Source organism: Lepisma saccharinum, chromosome 4, assembly GCF_977018435.1.
Source record: "Lepisma saccharinum chromosome 4, izLepSacc3.1, whole genome shotgun sequence".
Lineage (NCBI taxonomy): Eukaryota > Metazoa > Arthropoda > Insecta > Zygentoma > Lepismatidae > Lepisma > Lepisma saccharinum.
This window is the reverse complement of record NC_139232.1, coordinates 115,310,670-115,335,962: the sequence shown is the minus strand read 5'-3', so window position 1 is coordinate 115,335,962 and position 25,293 is coordinate 115,310,670. Positions and strand designations below refer to the sequence as shown.

Below are 25,293 nucleotides of genomic sequence, written 5' to 3'. Positions count from 1 at the left end.
GAGATTCCGCTGGTGGACATTTATCAATTTTCAAGGAGGCAATCTCCGGGTCTTTGTCGTTCCCTGGTCGGAATTTGCCTCCAGTCCCTTTAGGCAAGTGCCATAAACAATAAGAAACACGATGTGCGAACCTTGAAAAATTATACCCGCGGGGTCAGAACAAAAGACGATAGCCACGGGTGCCGGAAACGGGAAATGACATGGAAGTTTCTATCTAAGAACGAAAAAATGGCGTTATCTTTGCTTTCCTATTTAATTAACGGAATGACCACGACTGTGACCATCATGCAAAGCGGCCACAGCGAGGCACGCAACTTGGATTCGAACCTCCGAACGAAGTGGAGGGGAGCGGGTATCTCTCGGGTAGGTAAATTGTAGCAATCGGCTTGACCCTTTGGTCACGGATGTGATGACGTAGCCGCTCTGTGTTTTGTCGGAATTCCCGACCCTCTGCCGAAGACAACAGCTGCAGATGGCCTTGGGCGTCCGAGCGCTCGTCTCCAACCATGAGCCTTCGGTGAATTCCTCCCGCGTGTCTCTAACCATTCAAGATCCTCCGAGGAGCTTAGCCACGCCTCCACACGTCATCTTAATATTAGACTATATAACCAGCCTGGAAGGCTATGGGAATTCAAATGTGTTTGTGAGTGTGTTGTGTGCGACTGAATCCACACCTCACAGGACAGTGCTGTTCAAAGGTGAGTGGAGCGGTTAGAGAAGAGTGATTTTCTTCGATAGTTAAGTTAATCTTACGGTTTTGGGAGTCAGCGAATCTACTAGTACAGTGCTACACCAGAGGTCCCGCGTTCGAATCCCGGGCTGAGCATGGGTGTTGTCTGTGACTGTCCCTTCAGCAATCTCATATTCATCATCCCGATTAACCAAAAGTGACAAAAAACTACGGAAAATAAGTTGATTCAATCAAACTATAATTTTACCCGTAAAGTAGACATTTTAATCAAGCCCTGAACTAAGAACCGAAGGTGTTTCCTTTGAACTTTTTTTATATATGCAGTTCGATTGATTTTAATTGATTTGTTTTTACTCTGCTTTTCTGCCACTTTTGGCTAATCACGAAGATGAGGATGATAGATGATAAGGTGGGGAAATGGATGAAGAGGCAATCACAGACACACTTGGTCATAACACTGCACAATCCCCACAGAGGATTATACTTTCCGTGGGTCCAGGCGCCATACACTCGTAGCCTGCAAGAATGTAGTTCAGGATGTACCACGTGGAAAAGAGATTGCCGCTTCAGTGGCTTCCGTAAAGTTCGCTCCTTTCATCCCTTGTCCTTGCACCTTACACGTTTATATTAGGCCAAGAACTCTAGAGCAGTAGTGGGTGCCACGGGGGGCGAGTTTGGTTAGAAGTCGATGTCGCTGGGTTCGAGTCCCGTCCTGGGCGTGTCATTATTCATCCTCATCGTTGCCATAACTTAAAGAGGCAAAAAATAATTAAAAAGGGGCAGAGCGTCTTGATTCAGTGCGGGAGACTAGAATTCGATTTGCGAGATGGGTTTGCGTAATCTAAGTTACTGAGGCGGCACGGAACGCTTGGGATGCTGGATGATCCCGGATCACAAGGGACCATAGCAGATGGTCCTTCTCTAAACAGTCACAATGAGCAGCGTTATGGTAACAATAGTTTTATTTATATTTAATATACTACTATTCTGTAACACTGAATTTACCAAAAATCTACAGAGGCGAAAGCTGTACAAATGTCTTCATTATATTGTTTCTTTCCATTTTCAGGGTAATCGTCTATCTGCGGATAAATTTGTAATAATACACAATTTGCGTCGTAATACTGTTGTTTTTAAGGGACAATCATATTTTTATTAATACTTTCCAGTTAAACATAGTTTTTACATAGAAAGTTACATCTTAACTTCATGGTTTTATTATGTAAATCAATGAAAAGCAAATGTGAACTATCGTAACGAACTGTGAAGTTCGTGGGATCTTACCAAGAATGTTAACCAATTAATCAATGGGTGATGTAACCTATTCAACATTCATCCTCGATGATGAGAGCATTCGTCATTACCATGACGAGTTGACGCTTGGCAGTGCGAAAGGTACAAATAAGATTTAGGAACTTAACAACTAGAAAAGACAATGGTCACTCGTTGGGTTTTATGAACATTTGAACCTAAATCATGGCTGGGTTTAGGATAGTTACCTGTCTATCTGACGAAAGAAGATAATTTCGAAGAATAAAAGAAACTAAGTCCTCTGTTGGCTTCTTTACAGGTTGACCAGCGCGTCGTCTCACTTTTGCTCCACTGCTCTTCTAAGGTATTCTCTCTCCTCAATTCCAATCCAAAGTCAGTCCCCTCTCAGCCTGTCTCACCTCTATATTACTCAGGCCATGGAGCTCTTCCTCCACTGCCACTATGCAAACCGCTGACTCCATAGGCAGATGAAACTTCCTATTTCCTGAATACCTCAGGAGGTTTACATAGCACAACACTGTGCATTATTTACATGCCTCAGAGGTTGAGACAACTCGGATAAACAAGTGAATGCCCTGGTCAACATGAAGCATTCAGAGAGGCTCTTAAAATAAAATACAATCTTATGGATTGATACGCTATTTTTAACAGAGATCTAGTGCCAAAACTGGGGGTCAAGGACAAATTACTTTTTCTTGGTAGACAAGGCTTAGCATTATTAAGATGTAATAGTGCGGTAACAAAAAAATGCAAAGAGTGGGGGATAACTACCCACTACGCGCCTCTACCCATTACCCACTACGAGCCACTGATTTTGAAATGAAACTGAAGTATTTAGAAATTGTTTTGTGTAGAATTTTCTCAGAGTATGGTTTCAGTATCTTCGGTAGTTTTAAGGGTATGGAAACAGTTTGTAGTTTTCGAGTTTCACATAACTTATCATCTCCGTCTAAATATTTTTATTATTTTTTTAAAATATGTGACTGATTTCTTGTTGTGTCGAGTGCCCCTGCTTTCCCCTCAGGCCCGTAGCTTTAACAGTATTTAATGAAGGTAAATTATGTGTGTGTGTTTTTTTTGGGGGGGGGTCATTACATTTTTTCCATATCTTCTTGAAGTGTTAATTGGTCATCCTTTACTACACTCTCCGTGCTAGTTTTGATGATACAGATATTTATATCATACAAGAAAAATGCACAATATTCAGTCGTAGTACATACCTACATTCCAACCCCGACTAAAGCAATAAAACTCCCCTTCGTTCCCAAAACTTGGGAACTGTTGACCTTTGACGCGATATGTCTGATGGCGTCAAAAGTTGCAACAGGCGCAGCGAAGGTGTAGATAAAGAAGCTCACCTATGAAAGAACTTTATAACGTCTAGAGAATCTTCTACGAGGGTCACTATTTATATTTTGAGCCTAACAATGAGAAAACAGGAATTTGGCATTGAAAACTGCTTTATTGTTTTTCGAAGTATTCTCCTTTATGGTCATTACACTTTTGCATTCTTTCGAACCATTCGTCAAAGCAGTTTTTCCAATCTTCTTGAGACACCTCCATAATATGGTTTTTGAACGCATCAACGGCGTTTTCCGCCGACGAAAATCGTTGTCCACGCAATTTATTCTTGACATTCGGGAACAAGAAGAAGTCATTGGGTGCCAAATCAGGACTGTACGGCGGATGACCCATCAATTCGATTTTTTGACTGTTCACAAAGTCGGTTGTTAGACGAGATGTGTGACAGCTGGCATTGTCTTGATGAAGAATGATCCGACGGCGTTTGTTTGTTTACCGTATTTGACCGAAGACCTCTGGCAAACAAATTGTTGTGTACCATTCAGAGTTGACCGTTCTACGTTCCTCTAAAGGCACAGTTGCCACACGACCAGTTTTCCAGAAAAAACAGGCGACCATTTGTTTCGATGTGCTTCGAGCGCGAACAACTTTTGTTGGATTGGGTTCATCTTGAAACACCCATACAGTCGACTGCTGTTTACGTTCCGGCTCATATGCATATAACCATGATTCGTCACCTGTTACAATCTTATATACGTCTTTTGAAGCACCACGATTGTATTTATTGAGCATTTGTTTGCACCAATTGACGCGAGCGTCTTTTTGAGTTTTTGTCAAATTGTGTGGGATCCAATGAGAACATACCTTTCTCACAGCTAAATGATCATGTAATATTTTATATATGCTGGTGGAACTAATGCCTATGGTTGCCTCAATCTCACAGTATGTCACATGACGATCTTGCAGTATTAGGTTTTGCACAGCATCAATGTTTTCTTGAACAACAACTGATTTTGGACGACCTTCGCGAATCTCGTCGGTGAGCGAATGGCGGCCACGATTAAATTCGTTATACCAGCGTTTCACAGTGGCAAAGGATGGGGCTTCATCGCCAAATGTGGAAGTAAGTTGATCGATGCACTCTTGTCTTGATAATTCACGTCGAAAATCGTAAAAAATCATCGCACGAAAATGTTCACGAGTTAATTCCATTTTATTCTTGTCGCGCAATCTCCAAGGCAACATAAACAACACATATGAAGCTATTGACAAAACATTTGAAGTACGTTATGGTGGAGAGAGAATACCTTAGAAGAGCAGTGGAGCAAAAGTGAGACGACGCGCTGGTCAACCTGTAAAGAAGCCAACAGAGGACTTAGTTCCGTGCAAACGTCAAATCGTGCCTAACTTCAATAAGTGTTGCCAAGGCTCAAAATATAAATAGTGACCCTCGTAAATACTTGCCGGTACTTAAACTTCGATTCATAAACAAGATGAACGAATGTAATAGCTGCTGTTCATGTTCTTTGAACAAAACAAAATCTGACGTCTACATTTTCACTCTTCACTGTATGCAATTTATAGAAAAACGTTTTACCTAATGTGAAAAGGGCTGACGCCCCCACTCCTAGCCCCTGCCTGCCTACAGTATTGAAACTGGTAAAAAATACAGAGGGGAAAGATCTTTTTTCACAATTTGAAATTTTTAAAGTGATATGATGTACATAATAATTAAATTTCTTGCATTGTTATGGCAACAAACATGTAATTTTGCATGTATATAACAGCAGCCTACTTAAATGCATTTAATTCTTTTGAGGATAGGTAGGTGGCAGTGTTATTTATTAGGTCAGTCAAAAAGTAAATGCAATCATTTTTTATTATTTTTCACAGCAACAATAGAAAACTTACAATGATATCATATTCCAACATAGTCCCCCTGCACTTCGATACACTTGGTCCAACGTTCCACAAGCTTTCCGATACCCTGAGAAAAAAAGGTTTTCGGTTGAGCAGCAAGCCACGTATGCACCGCTTCCTTCACATGTTGATCTGTGTCGAATCGACGGCCTCTTAAAGCATCTTTAAGTGGACCGAACAGATGGTAATCCGACGAAGCGAGATCAGGACTGTATGCAGGATGTTCTAACACCTCGAAGCCCAGATTCTGAAGAGTTTGAGCGGTGTTGGCGGCGGTATGGGGACGCGCGTTGTCATGCAACAAAAGAATGCCTTCCGACAATCGACCTCGTCGTTTGCTTCGAATTGCAGGCTTCAACTTGTTCGAAAGCATATCACTGTATCGTTCACTGTTTATTGTTGTCCCCATTTCCACATAATGTTCCATAATTACCCCTTCTGAGTCCCAAAAAAGTGTGAGCATCACTTTTCCTGCAGAGTGTTGACGCTTGACTTTTTTTTCACTGGAGATTCAGGGTGTTTCCATTCCATGCTCTGGCGTTTGCTCTCAGGTTCGAAGTGATGGATCCATGTTTCATCTCCAGTGATGATTCGTTTCAAAAAGGCTTCACCTTCGTTAGCATGTCTGTCCAATAATTGCTGACAGATTCTCACACGATTTCGCTTGTTCTCGTCAGTGAGTTCTTTAGGAACCCATCTCGCACAGACTTTATGAAAGTTGAGTCTGTTATGGATAATTTAATATGCAGAACCATGGCTAACGTGCATATGGTTTGCCACTTCATCAACAGTCACTCGTCGGTTATTCAGAACCAGCTCACAGACTTGCTCGATGTTGTCATCACTAGTGGATGTAGCTAGACGACCTGCTCTTTCCTCGTCCTTCACACTTGTTCGACCGCTTTTGAACTTTTCGATCCACTGGTAAACACTTCGCAGCGGTAAAACATTGTCACCGTATTGTGCTGAAAGTCTTCTATGGATATCAGCTCCTGGTACACCTTCAGACCACAAAAAACGGATTACAGAACGCTGTTCTTCTATGGTGCACACGGACAGTGGCGCAGCCATGTTTACTTGGCAACACTGCAGAGCGAACTGAAGTGATGACGCTGTAACCTGCCACAGGCGAAGACAACGATACTATCTATCGGCTTGCGAGCGCAGAAAGCTGTACAGTCAACCTACGGAAGAAAACAAAAACATTGCATTTACTTTTTGACTGACCTAATACATATCAGATCCAGCATTATCTAGTTCTAAAACTTGAAATCCTTGATGAACAAGAACAACCAATAGAGGGGAACTTTCTTTTCCTTTTTGTAAATGAACTTAAGAATGTCGAACTTGGGATTTTTCCCTCAATCTGACCGCTAAGTGCACAGTATGAACCATATATCATGTCAGATGTAATCTCGATCTAGTCTAGTGTGTATAATAAATGTGTATAATAAGTACGCAACTCTCAACATGGCTGAAAATATTTGCATACAGATTTGCTGTACAAGGGCAAAATGTCCCAGCCTTCAGAGTAAATGTTAAAAAGGGTGCTTTATGTTCATGCTCTGGTAACATTGTGTTAATGGCTGCCATTTTCATCGTGCTTGGCAATAATGTTCAATGTGCATGTGACTCTTATTTCTCTTTACCTTGTGGAAAAAAGAGCAAGTGATGAGCAAGGCAGCAACCCGTGTTTCAAGTTTTCTTTTGGTCGCCTCTTCGCGCGTGCGCTGTTCCGAGCTGTTGGTTGCCATGGTGTCTGCTCCTCACGACTTTTCGTCGGGGCGTAACGCTCTAACGACTTCCCTTGGAACCCACGCGGTTTTTAAAGGATCCCATTCGCATATACAAGTGCACGAATTGGTACCGAATAGAAAGAGGATGCTTGAAGGAACACCACTACTGTTTTTGATAACGTGTGTGTACTGTAATCAAAGAGTGATGGGTTTGAATCGAACCTAGAAATTTGAATTCCATCGCCACTAACCTATCTCTGAGGTGCAGGTCATTAACAAAAGGTTCGTGTTTGGTACCCTCTCAACGGATTTCTACAGAAGTTAGACATGTATCCCACCAGTGGCGTATGCTGAGTCTAATACTTGGACTACGACACCTAGTCCTAGACTATGCAGGAAGGGGGAAGACTAACAGGCTCATTCTTGACGTCGTCAAGGAAGCAACGTTGCCATCCCAACGGTAGTCAGTTGCAAACTTATAAAATTGAGGTTGCCAACTCCTAAGAATTGAGGTTGCCAACTCCTAAGAATTGAGGTTGCCAACTCCTAAGAATTGAGGTTGCCAACTCCTAAGAATTCAGGTTGCCAACTCTTAAGAATTGAGGTTGCCAACTCCTAACAATTGAGGTTGCCAACTCCTAAGAATTCAGGTTGCCAACTCTTAAGAATTGAGGTTGCCAACTCCTAACAATTGAGGTTGCCAACTCCTAAGAATTCAGGTTGCCAACTCTTAAGAATTGAGGTTGCCAACTCCTAACAATTGAGGTTGCCAACTCCTAAGAATTCAGGTTGCCAACTTCAGAATCGCCTTTATCTTCAGTATTTTACTTTCTAGGCTTCAGGCTTCGCAGATAGCCTCGCTAGCCTGGAATATACGCTCCTGTCTCCCACGGTATATACTATATACGTAGCACGAAACAAAGGGGTCCTTTGCGAGGGTGTAGTGCCATGTAATCAAGAGGTTCCCGGTGAAGGTACAGTCACCCGCAATAAAAATGGGACACCTAGATCCTGGAATACTGGCTTCCCTGCAAGGCGTTATGCGTGTTGTCTAACTCTACAACGGTGAGCTGACTCCAATAGCAATTTTTCAATACGAATTTCTGCTATTTCTGCAGTGGTTCTAATCGCAATTTGAAACAAAACTTTAGGTCTAGTCCCGATTAGCCTGTCTAAGCATAAAGTGAATTGAATACATTTTCTTCCACGAGGAAAGAGGGATGTGGACAAAGTTAGATAGTAACGTAACTCCAGTAACAATTAGATTTTGTTATTGCATTTCAAGTAACTTTTCCTGCCTCTTAAGTTAATCACGACGATGAGGATGGCTGATGATTAGATGAAATTGGTGAAGTATCTCAAAGGAACATCAGTGGCCCCAACCTGGGAATCTAACCTAGAATTATCGGAGTTCTCTCCTCTGGTAATGGCATTTGTTGTATTGGCTAGCTTTTCTACCTCTCAGGCAGTGGCCACGCCAAAAGGGGGACTAGGAGACGGGAGACCAGTCTGTCCTTACAGCTCTCTCTCATCTATAAAATATTAAAAAATAAATATCTAAATGATATGGTAAATTATGGCCATATTTAATGTTCCTTCCCTGCCCTCCACACTCTATTTTCTTTCATCATCTTTACTGCTCTTACTTTAATTGTGACAATGAGGATGAAGGCTGAGTTGATGAAACTGATGAATGGATAAACTCAAATAAACACCCGTTTGGTTTGAGATAGTGTTTTAAGTCCACTTTATGCACAGTAAGGCTAATCGGAACTTGACATACAGTTTAAAGGCCCAAATAAACACCCGTGTCCAAGCGGAAGTTCGAATCTAGTTTCTTCGGTGGTAACTTGGAAGTTCATTCATTGGCCACCAGGGTGGTAGCCGATCTTTAGTCAAAAGAACATGATTTAACTAAAAGAGCAAATAATAAGTTCACATGAAAGACTCGAAAGCATTCGCGTGATGCCTCCCAGGGTATGGGGTAATATCTCTCTGTTAGTTCGTCAAATAAAAATCAAAGTTAAGTTTGCACTAAGAAAAAGGAAGTCTATTTTACTTCTTTGCAAACTAAATACGTATATGCCTAACATATAATCCATGTCACTCAAAGATATTAAACTTCTTATAATTCAACTTGATCACTATATTCCAAAAACCGAGCCCCAACTCCAAAGTCAAGACAAAACACACTCGTAATTGTCATTGCAACAGCTCTTAACAAGATAAGTATATACAGGTTAGTCACTATCCTGACATTATCAGTGATAGGTAAATTACAGAAATTAAGATTAAAGAACATTAAACATTTTTACAAGAGAAAAGATAATTAATAACAATAAATATTAGTGCAATTTGAAAGGACGTGTCACTATGTGCCTCCACCGGGAATCGAACCCGGGACCCATTGATTACAAGGCAACAACGTTATCACTGCGCCATCGAGGAGGCCCAAATAAACACCCGTGTCTAAGCGGGAGTTCGAACCTAGTTTCTTCGGTGGTAACTTGGAAGTTCATTCAATGATCCATTATATTAATTCATCACCATTGTCGCGATTAACCCAAATAGTTAGAAAAACGACTATATCTACTCTGTCCTGGAAATCTCTGGACCAAGCGAACGAAAGCAAGTCTCTGCGCAAGTAGTGACTCGAACAATGAACGGAATTGCCGGGGGGGGGGGGCGGCGAAGCGACTGCAGCTACCAACCTGTACTTCACAGCGTGTACTGCATCACTCCGCCAATCGTTTTCTTCCCTTTTCTACCGTTATGCGCGGCCTTGCTCCAAATATTCCTGGGATAGAGTGTAAAATAACCGATACAGGAAGCCATTTGATTTGATTCTTGTTATTTAGCGTCCCTTTTGTGCCACTCTTGACTAATCGCGACGATGAGAATGATGATGATGATGATGAAAGGATACTCACAAAGAACACCCATGCCTAGACTGTCGTCGTGGCGTGCTGTACTAGCCACTCCTAGAAAGAAGATATCATTGACCTGGGTTTATATATATCTTAGATTCCTCCGCAAGGCTAGGGGATCAATTTAACCTGTATATCACCTATCCAGTGTTTTGATGTAGACATAAACTGTTCTTGATGTAGAGATATCCTGCTCCACCAGAAAATTAATGAAGTGTTTGCTCTCTCTTCAGCAACAATATGGAAATCAAGTACCTTGCTCTAGTGATACTAGCGCTGGTGCCTTCGCTGCATGCGTACGGCCCTCCGCCCAAACAGAAGAAGCCTCACGGTTCGTCCACCCCAGGAGCCCCTCTGATCGACGTCCAACAGTCGTTCGCCACTGGCTCCTTCGCCTCGGCCTCCACCCCTGCACCGGCCATCCAGGCAGGAAACTCCGTGGTCGACCTTCCCAAGGGGCCCTTCTGGTGGCAGGGCCCCGATTCGCCCTTCGGCAAGGAGCACAGCAACAAGGTGGTGGTGACGTCGCAGACGGGGTCTTCTGGAGGATGCGGTGGGCCAGGGGGCGCTTGCGGGCTTAGCCACGGAAATGCTCCATCGCCATCGTCCAATGTACCTTCTGGAGGATACGTCGGTTGCGGAGGGCCCGGTGGTTCTTGCGGAGGAGTGGTTCCGGCACCGTCTGGAGTTTCTCCAGGTTGCGGTGGTCCAGGAGGAAGCTGTGGTAGCGCCTCCCAAGGAACGACCTTCCAGAACAATCCTTTCCTGAGCAACCTCGGCGGAGGTTCATCCGGTGGCTCTTCATCCAATTCGTACAATTACGAAAGCTCCAGCACAACCTTCCAGTCTGGCTCCAGCGGCCACGTTCCTTCAGGAAGCTCCAGCACGTTCCAGTCTGGTTCGAGCAGTGGTCACGTTCCCTCGGGAAGCTCCAGCACGTTCCAGTCTGGTTCCAGCGGCCACATTCCCTTGGGAAGCTCCAGCACAACATTCCAATCTGGTTCCAGCAGCGGCCATATTCCTTCAGGAAGTTCCAGCACGTTCCAGTCTGGTTCAAGCAGTGGCCACGTTCCCTCTGGAAGCTCCAGCACGTTCCAGTCCGGCTACAACACCGGCCACACTCCCTCCTCCGTTGCAGGAAGCCAAACGGTGACGACGGTTCAGGGTTCGAGCTCCAGCAGCGACGTCTACTGCGGCAGAGGAAACGTCTGTGTTCCAAGACACCTCTGTCAGAACGGATACGTTGTGGAAAGTGGCGAACGGATCATCCAAGTTAGAGGGGTGAGTAACATAGTCCTTACCCTTTTATCATTTTCTATTGTTTGTAGAGGGGACGCATGGCAAAAGATTGCCTCTGTACCTAAAGTCGAAAACTCCTCATGTGTTTTAGAAGCCACCAAAAATCTTCTTATCTTAAAAGTGAGTTACGTTGTTACTTATAAACAAAATTCTTATTGTCATCCCCTTCTATCATATTTGTAGCGATACACTCGATAGTTGAATAAAAGGAAAGATAAAGCGTGTAACAACTAACGATTAGACAAAAACAAATTACTAATTAGAAACAACATATTTTAAATGAGGTCGCTACTACTGATAATTCTACATAGGGGATGTAAGCGGAGAAAATATTAGAATACCTCACTGGCGCCATCTATGAATAGAATCTATCCAATCTTTCCAATGCACACGAAAAAGAAACATGTATGTACGGGATAGACAGACTCATTGACTTCCCACTTGTCATAATTGCTTTTTTTATCTCTCTGCGTCGTTGACTACTATTTATCCCTTTTTTGTCTATCTCCAGTTGTTTCTTCCTCTCTTTTTAGTCTGTGTCATTCTCTCTCCCTTTTTCATCACATTTTCTAACTCTCTTCCTTTGACTTTGTCTCTTTTCGAACTCTCTTACTTTTGTTTTGTCTATAATTCCTCTTTAGTTCTCTTTCCCTCATTTATCTTTCTTTGTGTTAACCTCTTTTATTGTCTATTTATATCTATTGAATCTATCTTTTCCCCTTTCACTTTGCACTGCCTGGTTGCTGTAGCCAATCGCGGGATTCCATGATAGCGTAACGGTTGGCACTGGCATAGGCACAATAAGTATCCCAGTATATTTATTCGTGCATGCCAACTATTGACATCTCGGGAACTACAATGGCCACAGATGAAACGTAGAGGGTTGGGTAGCTTCCCAGTTGCTCGTATCATCTTTATGCTTTTGTCAGCATGCCCAGAGCGAGTGTCTGGCAAATCTATCCATCACGTACCGGAACTGTCCACGTGTCTCCGTTTCATTATTATTTTAATTTTCGCTCTGTCCGGTTGAAGAAGCTTGACTTTCGGTATTTCCTGACAAATGCCAAGGTCTCCGGACCGCGTCTGTTCTAAGCGATTCGGAACCAACACGAGATAAACGACTCGCACGGTTCCGCCAGTCACTGTAGCATAGGACCACGCTTCCTTGCTTCTTAAATAAGGCGACGAAGTTTACAAAGAAGCATTTTTGAACGGAAAAGCATTCGTGTCCTTGGCTGGATCATAAGGGGTTTGTTAGGTTACACAGCAGTTTTTGATTTTCATGCACCGTGACGCTTTGAGTAACATCACGAAGTGGCTTTCAGTTACATCTTTTTCTCTACTGTTTCTTTTCTTTGGTGTCGCTTTTTTCTCTCTCTTTCGTCGCACACTGCGAGATAACCAGCTGGAGCATTGTTGTTTACGTGCTGTAAGCATTCAACAGTCGAGATCTATTCATGGAGTTATGTGCATTGTTTTATTGTGTTGCAAAATTCCTGAGCTTTTATTCTCCTGATTACTTCCTCTTTCACCCCTTCTCTCTCCATCTTCATTCGACTCTTTCCCCTTGTTCTGCCAATCATACATTCATTCAGTTTCACCCATCTATCTCTCACTCTCATATCACTTGACTATTTCCCCTTCTTTTACTATCTCCCATTTACTTCTCATTTTCTTCCTCTCTACTCCCTTTCTACTTTTTCTATCCTTCTCTATCTGTCATCTATTTTCTCCATATCTTTCCACCCTCTCCTATTTACTCGTTCTCTCTTTATCCTTTAGTGTCTCTTTCTATCCCTCCTTCATTTGGTCTCTCTCTCTCTCTCTTTGGGTGTGTGTGTGTGTGCTTGCATCTTCACTCCTACTGATTCTCTCTTTTGAACGCATGTTTTTGTCTCTGCCTCTTTCTTATTTCGCTCTCTATCTCTCTGCCCTCTCTCATTTCACCCTATTTCTCTCTCCCTCTTCCTCCCTCTCTCTCTCTTCTTTTACTCTCTGTCCCTCCCTTATTTCCCTCTCTCTCCCTGCCCCTTTCTTATTTAACACAAACACACTCTCTCTGTGTCTCTCATATTTCTCTCTCTATCTCTCCTTTACTCAGTCTTTTTCTCCCTGTCGAAGTAATCAATCCTCTTTCTTCTGTTTATTTGTATTATTTCGATTCCTTTTAATTATCTTTTCCTCTCTCTCTCTCTCTTTGTTTACTATGTGGGTACATCTCATATCTATAAGATTTTAGACCGAACACCAAGTGAACAGCAACACTGTTACTTCATTCTCTTGTGCTTTCACATGCAGCAAATAACACTTCACTCCTTCCTTTCAGAACCAAAGATGCAACTCCAACACGGAAGCCTGCTGCCGCGTCCCTCCGTCCTCCACCACGACGAACTACGTCGGCTCGGCCTCGTACGCCGGGACGCCCATCTCCCACACCCCGTCCGTCCCCACGGCCACCAACTCCCTCATCCACATCACCCCCAAGCCGGGAAGCTCAGGATTTGCCACCGGAGCAGGGAGCACGTCGGGATTCGTCCACCTGACCCCGGGGGCCAGCGGCGTCGTTCCCGGGCAGGGAGGAAGGTTCCCGGGCGCCGGCGGGTCCCTGGTGGGGTCCAGCCAGACCCTGAGGCCCAACTCCCTCCCCCCGTCTCCCATTCCTCCTCAGCTGACCACCCCTTACCCAGGATGCGCTGCGGCTTTGAAGTGCGTGAAGGAGATCTACTGCAACGCCGAGGGAGTGATGGTCAACGAACCGGTCTACCTGACCAGGGATCAGCAGGAGAACAGGGTGCCTATCACGGTAAGTTTCTTCAGTGTTGCCAACCTCTAGATCAGAAAAAGTACTGCTTAAAATCTTAAATTAGGCTAAATGAAACTAAATTATCCTAGGATCTATTATAGCTTTTAAAATTTGGCAGTATATGCTACTATTATGTGAAAGACGCAAGGATAATAACAATACAAAGAGCAAACAGCAAAGAAGCAAACTACCAATAAAAAAAACTTGGCTTGGTTATGAAGTAGATGCCACTTTCAACAGATACCTTACCGATTCGCAGCGATACCAATGCTTGAAAATTGAAACAATTCTCTTTTTTTCAAAATATTGATTAATATTAGTGGGTGAATATTCCACTCCAATTTTAAGCATTAATTTACCACAGTTTTGATTTAAACTATTTTTTAAAAAAAGTACATCAGAATATAAAAGTATGTTATGTTATGAAAACACAAAATACAGTTTCTTCACATATTGGTACAAAATCGATGGAAACTGATTTTGCATAACTTCCAGGATATTTAGACTGTGCGAAAAAGTATCGGCCGATATCGTTAAAGTCAACCGATACTTTCCGATACCGATACAACTGGTATCTGTCAGTACCGATACATCGGCAGTCCTAATTATTATTATTCGGATGACTGTAGTTTCAAGTTCAATTTACACATCTATTTTGGAGTTGTGAACTTGCATTATTGATTACTTTGTATAGTTAAGCAATATTGGGAATTCCTCCCATTAAATTAATTACAATGGTTCAACCAACGAAATGGATTCAATATAGTGCTTGAAAAAAATTTGAGAACATCCCAGGCCTGGGAACAACGGACGTTTGTGCAGTTTCGAAAAGAAGATATAATCTTAACACACTTTTCTTTTTATTCGCTAGGATTGTTCCAACCCGGAGACAGGGGAGTACGGCAAGTGCTGCAGGGACCCCAACTACAAGGACCCGTGGCCAGACATGCTGGGAGGCGCCGGCCAGCACTCGCACGTGGAGCACACACACAGCCACGCCGAGGTTCAGAACTGCGGGCCCTTCGCCACCTGCGTCCACACTTACAACTGCAACCCCAGCAACAAAGTGCAACCGATCACGGTGAGTACAGCCACCAAGCTGTCTGATTAACGTTCAGGTTAAAAGCTATTGTTCAGAGCTAAATCAGTAACTGAATCAGTTCAACAAAGCAACTATTATAACAAGAAAGTACTGTGACAGACTCACAATCGTTTGCGTATTTAGGTTTTGAGAGTTAACTAAAGTGTATGACCGAAATTATGTATTCTGTGCTTGAAAGGGTACGACTACGAATATTTTCTGACCGAAAGGTTTGACGTGCTATTCAAGGCAGCAAATAAAGTCATAAAAAGCATACAGTAACTGCCCACGATGAATCTTTTTTTTCGCATACTATGTGCCTGTAAGAAGCGCGCGTACACACACAGAGAGAAGGAGGGAGAGAGAAACAGGGAAAGAGAAGGAATGAGCAGGATAGTGACCAAAAGAGAGTTATAGCCTGACAAGTTAAGTCCCGATATGCGCAGATCGCTGCGGAGCACTTCCTATTACGTCATCCTCCCCACCACTCTTCTACTCACTGGTCTGGCGTTGAGAGTACCAGTGGTGAAAACTCAGCAAAATTAAGCTAAAACAAATATGACGATTTTCATGGTACAGTGGCTCTCAGCGACAGACAAACCTGCAAACGAAACTGAAATCGATGCGGAGAATAGAGTGAAAGCATTGTGAACAATAAACAAAAGGAAATTGTACTTAAAAATTCAAAGTGTACCTTATGTGAAACAGTATGCGATTGACACGAAATTTAGAAACGCGGGGCACACCATAATACGACTTCCGCCTTACCACGCAGACTTAAATCCCATTGAACTTGTGTGGGGGGAAATCAAGTGTAAGGCAAGGGAATTCATTTCGGATTCACTGGACGCAAAGAAAGATTTGCTGGAAAAATTATTTAGTGAATATTCTGTACAGAAATGGATTAAATGTTGTGAACACGTGAAAAAAATTGAAGATTCTTACTTTGAAAGAGATGGACTTATGGACGAGCGTGTAGATGAACTGATAATTAGACTTGGTGAAGCCGATTCAGACACGGACACAGATTCATCGGTAGACAAAGACTCGGATGAGTGGGAGAGTGAAACTGAAGAAGGAGAACTGGAAAACATTTAGAAGGTGAGCTCAGTTCTATCGTTTTTATATTTTTCATTTTTCTATAGTTTTATTTCATACATTTCTTATGCTGGTACGAAATATCCCTAATATAACTTAATTCATTTAAGGTTTAAAGGGAAAATATCAAAATGTATTTAGAATTTAGCGTAATCAATAGGTAGCGTAGGTGACGGGATACTAATTCATGTCTTTCACATTCAAATTTCGTTGAAAATTCTCAGACGATTCCTCTCCCTCCAGGTTTGCAACACTGCGAATGAACGTCGCCGCAGACAATGGGGTGGGGAAATGTGATGCGAGGTGCGCAAACAATGGATTGCAGCGTCTTGTTTTTAAACTTGTCAAGTTATAACAGGAAAGGATACAGAAAAGAGGGAAAGAGTGAATGCAAGAGAAGCAGGAGAGAGAGGATGTAAAGAATGAAATGGAGGGAGTAAAACAGAGAGTGCATGAGAAACAAGAAAAGAGGATAGATGGAAAGAGAAGAAGAGGAGAAAGGGATATAAAAGAGAGTGAAAGAATCAATGGAAGAGAAATAGGAAATAGGAAAAGGGAATTAAATAGAGAGAGAAAAGGGTAGATAGTGAATGAAAGAGAGAGAGAGAGAGAGAAAGGAACTCAGTACGGGAGAAGGAGACACACCTGAGGGACAGACGAAGAAAGAGAAAGAGAGAGAGGAAGAAAGAGATACACACACAGAGGATAGATAAAGAGTCAGTTGAGGAGCAGACGAAGGAAGAAAGAGACAGGGACAGTCAATAGGAGATAGAAATAGTCTGATACATGTGTAAAGGGAGGTATTACGCGTAACAACTTCCCTATCGCGCATCAACTAGTCTAGTAGGAAGAGTAGAGGATCTTACGTTCCCAGTGCGGTCTTTCGTAATTCGAAAAAAAATACGTTGGCAAAAACAGAAATTAGACGCGCTGCTTCGCCAAATATCACACAAATTTGACATGAACCCCTCACCTCTGTTTAGTCCTATTACACATTGTCCTTAGTGGTATGGAAGTCCCATCCAGAAAACACCTGTAATACGAATGCATGCACATGTTTAACTATGCAATCTCTCTTGTTCTGTAGAGCTGCAGAGTGCCGACAGACAAGGCAAGCGGCGTGTGCTGCGCTGCACCCAACAACGGCCAGAGCATCGCTTCCAGCCAGGTGAGGCCGGTCGTCCCGGGACCACAGCCCGTTCGTCCAGGATCCTCCAGCTACCAGGAGTCCAGCTACAACTTCCAGCAGCAGCAGCAGCAGAGCTTCACCCAGCAGGCTCCTCGCCCCAGCTACTCCACCCCGAGACCCAGCTACGTGTCGTCCCAGCAGACCGTCCAAACGATCAGCCAGACCAAACCTGCGACCATCTTCCAGCAGAGGCCGTCCACGAGCCACACGACGTTCCCTCTGAACCCGTCGCCCAGTTCTCCGCGGCCATCTTACGGGTCCTCCTCCACCCATTCCCAGAGCTCCTTCGTGCAGTCCACCCGTCCTCAACCGGCGGCGTCCATCCACTCTCAGTCGACGTACACCCAGACGAGCGCAACCAGACCTCAAACCACCTTCTCTGCAGTTACCCAAGGTCTTTCTCAGCACCGACCGGCCCCCAGTCACCCTCAACCCGCGGTTACCTTGGTAACCCAAAGCATCCCGCAAACGTCATCAACCAAGACCCAGTCGAGTCACTTCTCCACGCAGAGCTTCCAACGCCCGGTGACCCAAACGGTGCAGCAGTCATCTTACGGAGGAGTCACCCAGGGACTGCCCCAACCGCAACCGTCTCCCAGCCAGCCTCACCCGAGCTTCCCTCGACCCTCGCCAGGCTTCGTCCAGCAACCTCAACCTCAGCCGACGGTGATTCGCCCCGTCCCAACCTCGCAGACGTCCTCCTTCGCCTCGCAGTCCACCTTGTCCAGCTTCAACCAGCACGACCACGGGTCCTCGCTGACCATCCTGACACCCTCCGTGCAGCAGATCCCGGTCAACCCAGGAACTTCCTGCGGAGTCAGGAGAGTCGAGAGCCAGGGATCTGCTCCCGACGGACCAACGAGTTTCGGCGAATTCCCTTGGCATGCGTTGGTCACGTCCAGAAACAAGAGCGGTCTCTGCAGCGGCGTCCTCGTTTCGAACAAGGCAGTCTTGACGTCAGCACACTGCGTCAATGAGTAAGTATTGCAGTCATCTATGACCATCTCCTTTCTTCGACTTTATTAAGACTTCGCTAACCAGTTCTGTGTCTGGTACTGTTTAACTGTACACTGTGATTTATCCAAACACATCCCAAAATGTCCTCAACGTACCCTAAAAGTTTCCACAAAGGCTAAATTTATGGTCATTTTGCTTTTAAGTTACCCTTACACCCCCTAAATATGAACTTACATCACCCTCCACCAGAAGGAACACTCTAGATAAATCCTTCACTTTGGCACCACTTTCAAGTGCTAAAAATAGGATTTCTTGTATATAATGTTGATATATGAAGCACAAAATTGAAACATGTTTGAAACGTTTCACAAACTTCTCGCTTGTGAGACAGAAGGTTCGCATCCGAATATGATCATAACCAAAGCTGTAAATTGAGGGGGGGCGGTCCCCCTAGTTCCTGAGCTTTCTCAACATATGAAAACAACGTAATTAATACTATTTTTTTCATATTTTGTACCTTAGTAAGTAATTTCACACAATTAGTCATCGAACAAAAAGGAAACAAGAAGCAGCACGCAACGAGCTATTTGTTTTTCTGCATACGTAAAGACGATGCGTACAAATGGTACAAATTTCAATTTTGCATTATTTATCCGTGCCTACAGCCTAAAAGATGCACTAAATTTTGACAACTTTGAAAATATTACCTAAATTATACAAATTTACTCAATACAACGCACACAGAAACCTGAAGTCAATTACAGATTAGGTTATTCAAAGTCAGTGACATCTATTAGAATCTCTGAAAGAATGTTCGATTTCAGTATGCTTGTATGGTAATTAATATACAATCAATGCAGAGTTCGTTTCTTTGTGTTAAGTCCACTTTGCTCAGATAGATTAATTGGGAATGGGCCCACACTTTAAAGTGGGACCCACTTCTAGTAATCTGATAATGAAGTGCTGTTTTGGGAGCAAGAATGTTATTCGTCTTTAGTGAAGGACTGATATGTTTATTTCATTTCCATGTTATGTTATTTATAACAGTAGGTTAAACAAAATTGTTTATTATGTTCTTGTTATTGTGTTTCATAAGTTGCATCTATTTTCATATGCTTGTTATTCGTCATACGATACACAATTCACCAGCTTCACATGTCATCCGAAATACTAACTTTAGTGGTTGAAGAAACAATGTGCATGAATTGCGAAAATAATGTCAGTTGTGCAAACCTTCTAAATGAACTTGGTTGAATTCTGTTGACGTTTCCTTTGAACCGTTTCAGATTGCGCCCAAGTGACATATTTGTGAAGCTTGGCAAGTGGAAGCTGGGATCAGATGATGAACCCATCTCGTTCCAAGAAGTTGGCGTAGTGGCTATCGCTAAGCACCCCGACTTCCAGCCTGGCTCCCTCTTCAGCGACCTGTCCCTCCTCCTCCTGAGGGAACCAGCCATTCCCAACCGCCACGTGGACGTCGTCTGCCTCCCAGAGAAGAACGAGCAATTCGACGAGAAGATCTGCGTCAGCAGTGGATGGGGACGAGACGCCGTTCAAGGTATGTACCAATTACTGTAGTTCTTCATAGCTACGATGTTAATATTGACTTGGTTTATTTTTACTTCGCCTTTCATCCGCTTTTGGCTAATCGTGAAGATGAGGATGAGTGATGATATGATGAAATGGATAAAGGGACACTCACAAAGATCATCCATGCTCAGACAAGGCTTCGAACCCGTGATCCATTGCGTTGTAGCTCCCTGTGTTGACCACTCCGCCATAGATATAACAGCATGTACAGTCACCCGCAATAGAAATGGGACCTAGATCCTGAAATACTCACTTCCTTGCAAAGTGTTATGTATGTTGCCTAACTCTACGGCTGTGGTAGAAGTAGCCATTGAAAATTTTCTATTAAAATCCACATATCGCCGTAGACTTAGGCAACACACATAATGCCTCCCATTTTCTTGTCGGTGACTGTACGCATACTACGTATTGTTCTTAAAACAATATTCTAGTTGACGACTCTTTTTTGGTTATTTTACGATCGAACACAACAATTAGTAAGACAATGACAATGAGTTGAAGGTTGAAGAAGTAGATGAAAGAACAAGATTCGAACCGAGGAACCCTGACTTCTCTGTCCGATATGGTAACCGTTACACCACTACAATCTTTAAAATAAATGTCTACATGCAAAGGTTTAAAATAATTCTTTTAGAATCAAATGCCACTTGAAGTTGCAATGGATTTTAGTGTTATCAAAAGTACATAATACTATTCTCAGCATAGAAAACCTTGTACATTTTTTGTTGTGTTAAGAACTTTATGTGACAATAATCATTGAATAAATTTCTTTTTGTGTACATATTTTTTTACTTGCAAAAAAGTAAGAAAGGAAAAGTAACCACGGAATTGACGTTCTCCTTACAGGCCGAAGACTAGGCACTCTCCACAGGCTAAACTTGAAGGTACAAGACAATCCATGGTGTGAGCATAAACTTCGCCAGACATATTTGGGCAAATACTTCATTCTTAACAAGAGCTTCACATGCGCCTCTGGAGATGGCACCACTGACATGTGCAAGGTAAGAATCTAGTTTTATTTATTAGCACTGAATCATTCATCACAGTAGATTCAGTTATTTTGTTCATTTCAATAAACGCACATGAAATTTTACGCTTTTGCTGCAGATAAGTGAATATTGGTTTGTTTTAAACTTTACTGGTAACAATGTTAATGATAATTACTGTTGATATTATGTAATACTTTAATATGCTTATTGTGCATGATGCGTTACAAAATTGGTGTACAGTGTAAATTTTCTTTTTTCAAATAAGAAACTAATATTTCCACACTGAAAGAAGTTTTGCATTTGTTCGTTGATTTTAAACACAATTAAATTATGAATTTTAAACCTCGATTAAGACAAAATAATGGAATTATAACGAGGAAAAATATGATGACACTAGTAAAAGTACATGATTCTATTTTGTTTCAAATAACTGAAATTGTCCTTTTCACATTCTGAATTTCGTTCTCGTTTGAGTTCGATCCTTGTGTCTGTTCTGAAGAGATCTCAACAGGAGGAAATAGGGGTGGGGTGGGGTGGGGAGGGGGCTGAATGGGACTACAGTCCCCTCCGAAATTTTGAGAAAATGAATATTTTCATATTTTGAAGCAAAAGTAGTGAAGAACTCGGGAAAAACCAGAGCGGTAAATGCAAACTCACCCTAAAATGACCCACAATTGCCATTTTTGAGATTGGAAAGTTTTTAACACACGAAATACCGTATTGTGTATGCACCTCCTAGAAAACAGCTATGTACCTTTACCAGTGGCGGATTAAGGTGGGTGCTATTGATGCTGCAGCATTAGGCCCATTCCAGAAATAGGCCCAGATGAAAACAGACGAGAATTTAAAGAGTGTACTTAGTAATTTAGCTGCATTTTTTTGCAATATCTTGGCGATTGTTGCCACTTTATTATTGCTCGGTAAGTGTGACGTAGTAAAATGTTCACCTTGAAAGTTAGTTGTACAGAAATAATCGACGGTATTTTATTGTTTCTGCATCAGGCCCAATTTCGTCTTAATCCGGCCCTGACCTTTACAGTTCTAGCCCCCTCCCGAAATAAAATCCTGCGTACGCCAGTGTTGTTATGCGACTATAGTTATCTTTACCCAGGGCACAGCTTCTTTGGGCCTTTGTTTCTTTCTCGGTGACGGTACATTTCGGTGTTTGGGATCTTACTTTCAACCACAGGCTCTGATTAATCTTTGCTTTTAGTGCATGAAGTGGACTAAACAACCAAGCTTCTAACGTCTCTAGCCTCAGGGTAACAAGGATTTGTTAAACATGATATATTTTGATGCACAGATTGACGTTGGAGGACCTTTGGTGTGCGACCGCGGAGACAGCCATTACGTGTTGGCCGGTGTGAGCAGCTGGGACGTCGGTTGCAACGACAAGTCGTCCCCGGCCGTCTTCGCCCACACGGACGTGCAGTGGATCAACAGCGTGCTCTCTAGGCCGGCGGAAGAGTTCGTCAACAGGCAGGACGAGCAGAACGCAGTGGAGGCTCAAGAAAATCTGCAAATCGATACCGCGTTGAAGCCAGGTTTCTCTCAAGGGTACGGAAGGAAGTAGAGAGAAGTTTCAAATTTCAGAACAGTTCTCACCAATACTTGAAGGTGCTAAAGCATGACTCATGAAACTAGAAAATTGTATATACTGCTTGGAAATGAAATTATCGAACCCCACAGGCATCGACTATAAGACTACAAAATACTACCACAAATTAAGATGGCAGTATCAAATACTTCCTATTCCTATAGAACTCTAATAATTCATTTTGCATCCAAGTACGAAAACATATTTTACACTCTAATACTATACGTCTGTGGATTTAATGTGACAGAAGAATCGTGTATATATAGCTACCTAAATCCATTGCTTTGCTGGAAGACATGATTTATTCGTATATACCATACATGTATATTATTAATTTAAAACCTTGATTCTGATGTTCAACTCATCGAATGTATACTGCAAAACTTGTATAATGTTTCCTTTTATTTCTGAAGTATATATCTGCTTAACGCAGGTTTACATGACAATTAACATTTCGTTTTGTGTTAGAATATGGAAAGGCTTCTGCTTGTACTAGTCTATATTAAAATGTTACAGCCCTTTCCGACCCGTTGAAATGTATTAGAGGGTCATTTGTTCCTCAAATAGGTCGCGGCACCAATCTGCGTTTGTTGTTTATAGAAAGGAAACAAGAGGGTCTCTGTACTCGTAAACATGTTTTCACCATTTTGTGATCTTATGAGTGTGTGTCGAGCGAATGTTCACTATGTATGGCCATATTTGATACCTGAGTGTGTGTGTGCGCGTCTGTATTTGTCGTATACAAAATATATATTGTATTTGTGTTATTCATTCTCCTCATATGATGTGTTTTTGCATATAAATACATTTTGTATAAACATTACATGAACTGTTTTTCATTTTGTAAAATAAGTTTTGTTAATAAATTAACTGCATTAGTTAATCACCTTTGTACACTATAATAACATATTACAAATAACCTTATTGCGAATCTGGTTTGCATTTATGATCTACAAAAACCTATCCTCGTAATTCACTGTTATTAACCGAGATGTTTGTTAAATCCAGTACAGTCAGTCGTAATAGAAACGAGACATCTATATTCTGAAATGCTAACTTACCTACATGATTTTAGTGTATTGATCTACGGTGGTGGCCGAACTTGCCACTGAAGTTCAGTCTTAGCGATGAACAGAGTTAAGTATCACATACAGGGTGGCGCACGAAATGTCTTACCATTTGTTTTGTTTATTACACATTTATTTATTATCGAAACATTACAAAATTAATGCATAGTGAATTATCAGAGTATGGAAAGTTTGTTTAGTGCAGAATGTGTTCAATGTGTCCACCACTATGGTTCACAACCTCTTGCAAGCGAACCTTTAAATTTGTCACAACCCTCCGGCACAAGTCCTCCGAAATTTCACGGCAAAACTGCACAATAAAGGCCTTGAGTTGCACTACATCTGCAGGCTTCCTTGCCAAAACTTTATCTTTCAAGAAACCCCACAAAAAAAAAGTCACAAGGATTAATATCCGGGATATGCGGGGTCCACAATCTCCCACCTTCGTGACGTTCAGGAAACCGATTAGACATTACACGCACATTAAACATCTCATACAGGAAATCAAGAACAATGTTTGCAGTATGTGGGCGGGCTCCATCTTGCATGAACCACTGAGTGTGTAAATGGAGACCTGTTGCCAAGAGCTGCGGAATAAATGAGTTCTCCAACATTTCCTTGTATCGTTCTTTGTTTACTGTGTCGTCAAAGAAAAACGGTCCAATGATTCCATGAGTTGAAATTGCTGCCCACACACTCACTTTTTCTCCATAATTCTCACGTTCATGCAGTTTGTGAGGCTGTTCACTTGCCCAGAATCGAACATTTTGCTTATTTACCACACCATTTAAATGAAAGTACGCCTCATCTGCAAACCAAGTGTTGTGCAGAACATGATCTTCTTCCACTAACCACGAAGAAAACTGATGCCTTCGTTCCTTGTCCACTGCCGTTAGTTTCTGGACAACTGTCATTTTGTAAGGGAACAAGTGAAGATCAGTGTGGAGAATCCTTTGGATTCACCTACGAGATATTCGTAACTCAGCAGCCGCCCTTCTTGTTGATTTGCTTGGACTTCGTGCCAAAGCCACGCGAACTGCTTCAATGTTCTCAGGTGTTCGGACACTTGACGGGCGCCGTCGATTATTCTCCAACACAGAGCCAGTGGTTTCTAATTGTTGGCACAATCTGCGAATTGGTCTGTTTACAGGGAGCCCATCTTGTACCAAAGTGTGCACGAAAATGCCTTTGTGTCGCTACCAAACTCGTTGTTTCTGCAAAAAACATTACAACTTTCACCTTCTGTTCGACACTCAACCGGCCGTTATCCGCCATCTTGCAAACTGCTGTTTCGCAACAAAATAGAGTCCGATACTGACTTCTCCTGACATCTACCTGATTTTCCATGAACCAACTCACCCGCATACGTGTTTTGAACATTCAATATATGATATTAAAAATTTTATGAGGTGATTGAATGGTATGACATTTCGTGCGCCACCCTGTATAATATCAAGCAGAAAGTTAGTATTTCAGAATCTAGGGCCGTGTCCGAAAGGTGGAAGACCGTACTTGAAGCGAGCATCCTCTGGCAGTGCGGTCTTGAAGTTGTGAACTGAAAGTGAAAGCCATTCGAATTGAATTTCGACTGCAGCGCCAAATACGATCAGTAGATAGAACCGAGGACATACATTTCCACACATTAGAAGAACTTTAACCAACAACTTGCTGAATTATAACGCATATTTAGCCCGTGTTGCTGGCTTTCTATCTCCGCGATTTAAAACAAATGAGCAACGAGTGTGGATATCACGTGACCTAGTCACCAAGCATCT

General features: G+C 42.5%; 1 protein-coding gene across 1 annotated transcript; it reads left to right on the top strand.

Annotated features, from left to right (window-relative positions):
- The first annotated feature begins 606 nt into the window (after positions 1–606).
- LOC145986817 (uncharacterized) lies at positions 607–23,382 on the top strand. The gene is made up of 8 exons (XM_083121268.1): positions 607–698; positions 10,082–11,129; positions 13,474–13,950; positions 14,822–15,031; positions 17,217–18,295; positions 19,562–19,833; positions 20,712–20,866; positions 22,158–23,382. The coding sequence occupies exons 2-8, from the start codon at positions 10,089–10,091 to the stop codon at positions 22,425–22,427; spliced, it is 3,504 nt and encodes a 1,167-aa protein (XP_082977394.1). The 5' UTR covers positions 607–698; positions 10,082–10,088; the 3' UTR covers positions 22,428–23,382.
- The last annotated feature ends 1,911 nt before the right edge of the window (positions 23,383–25,293 follow it).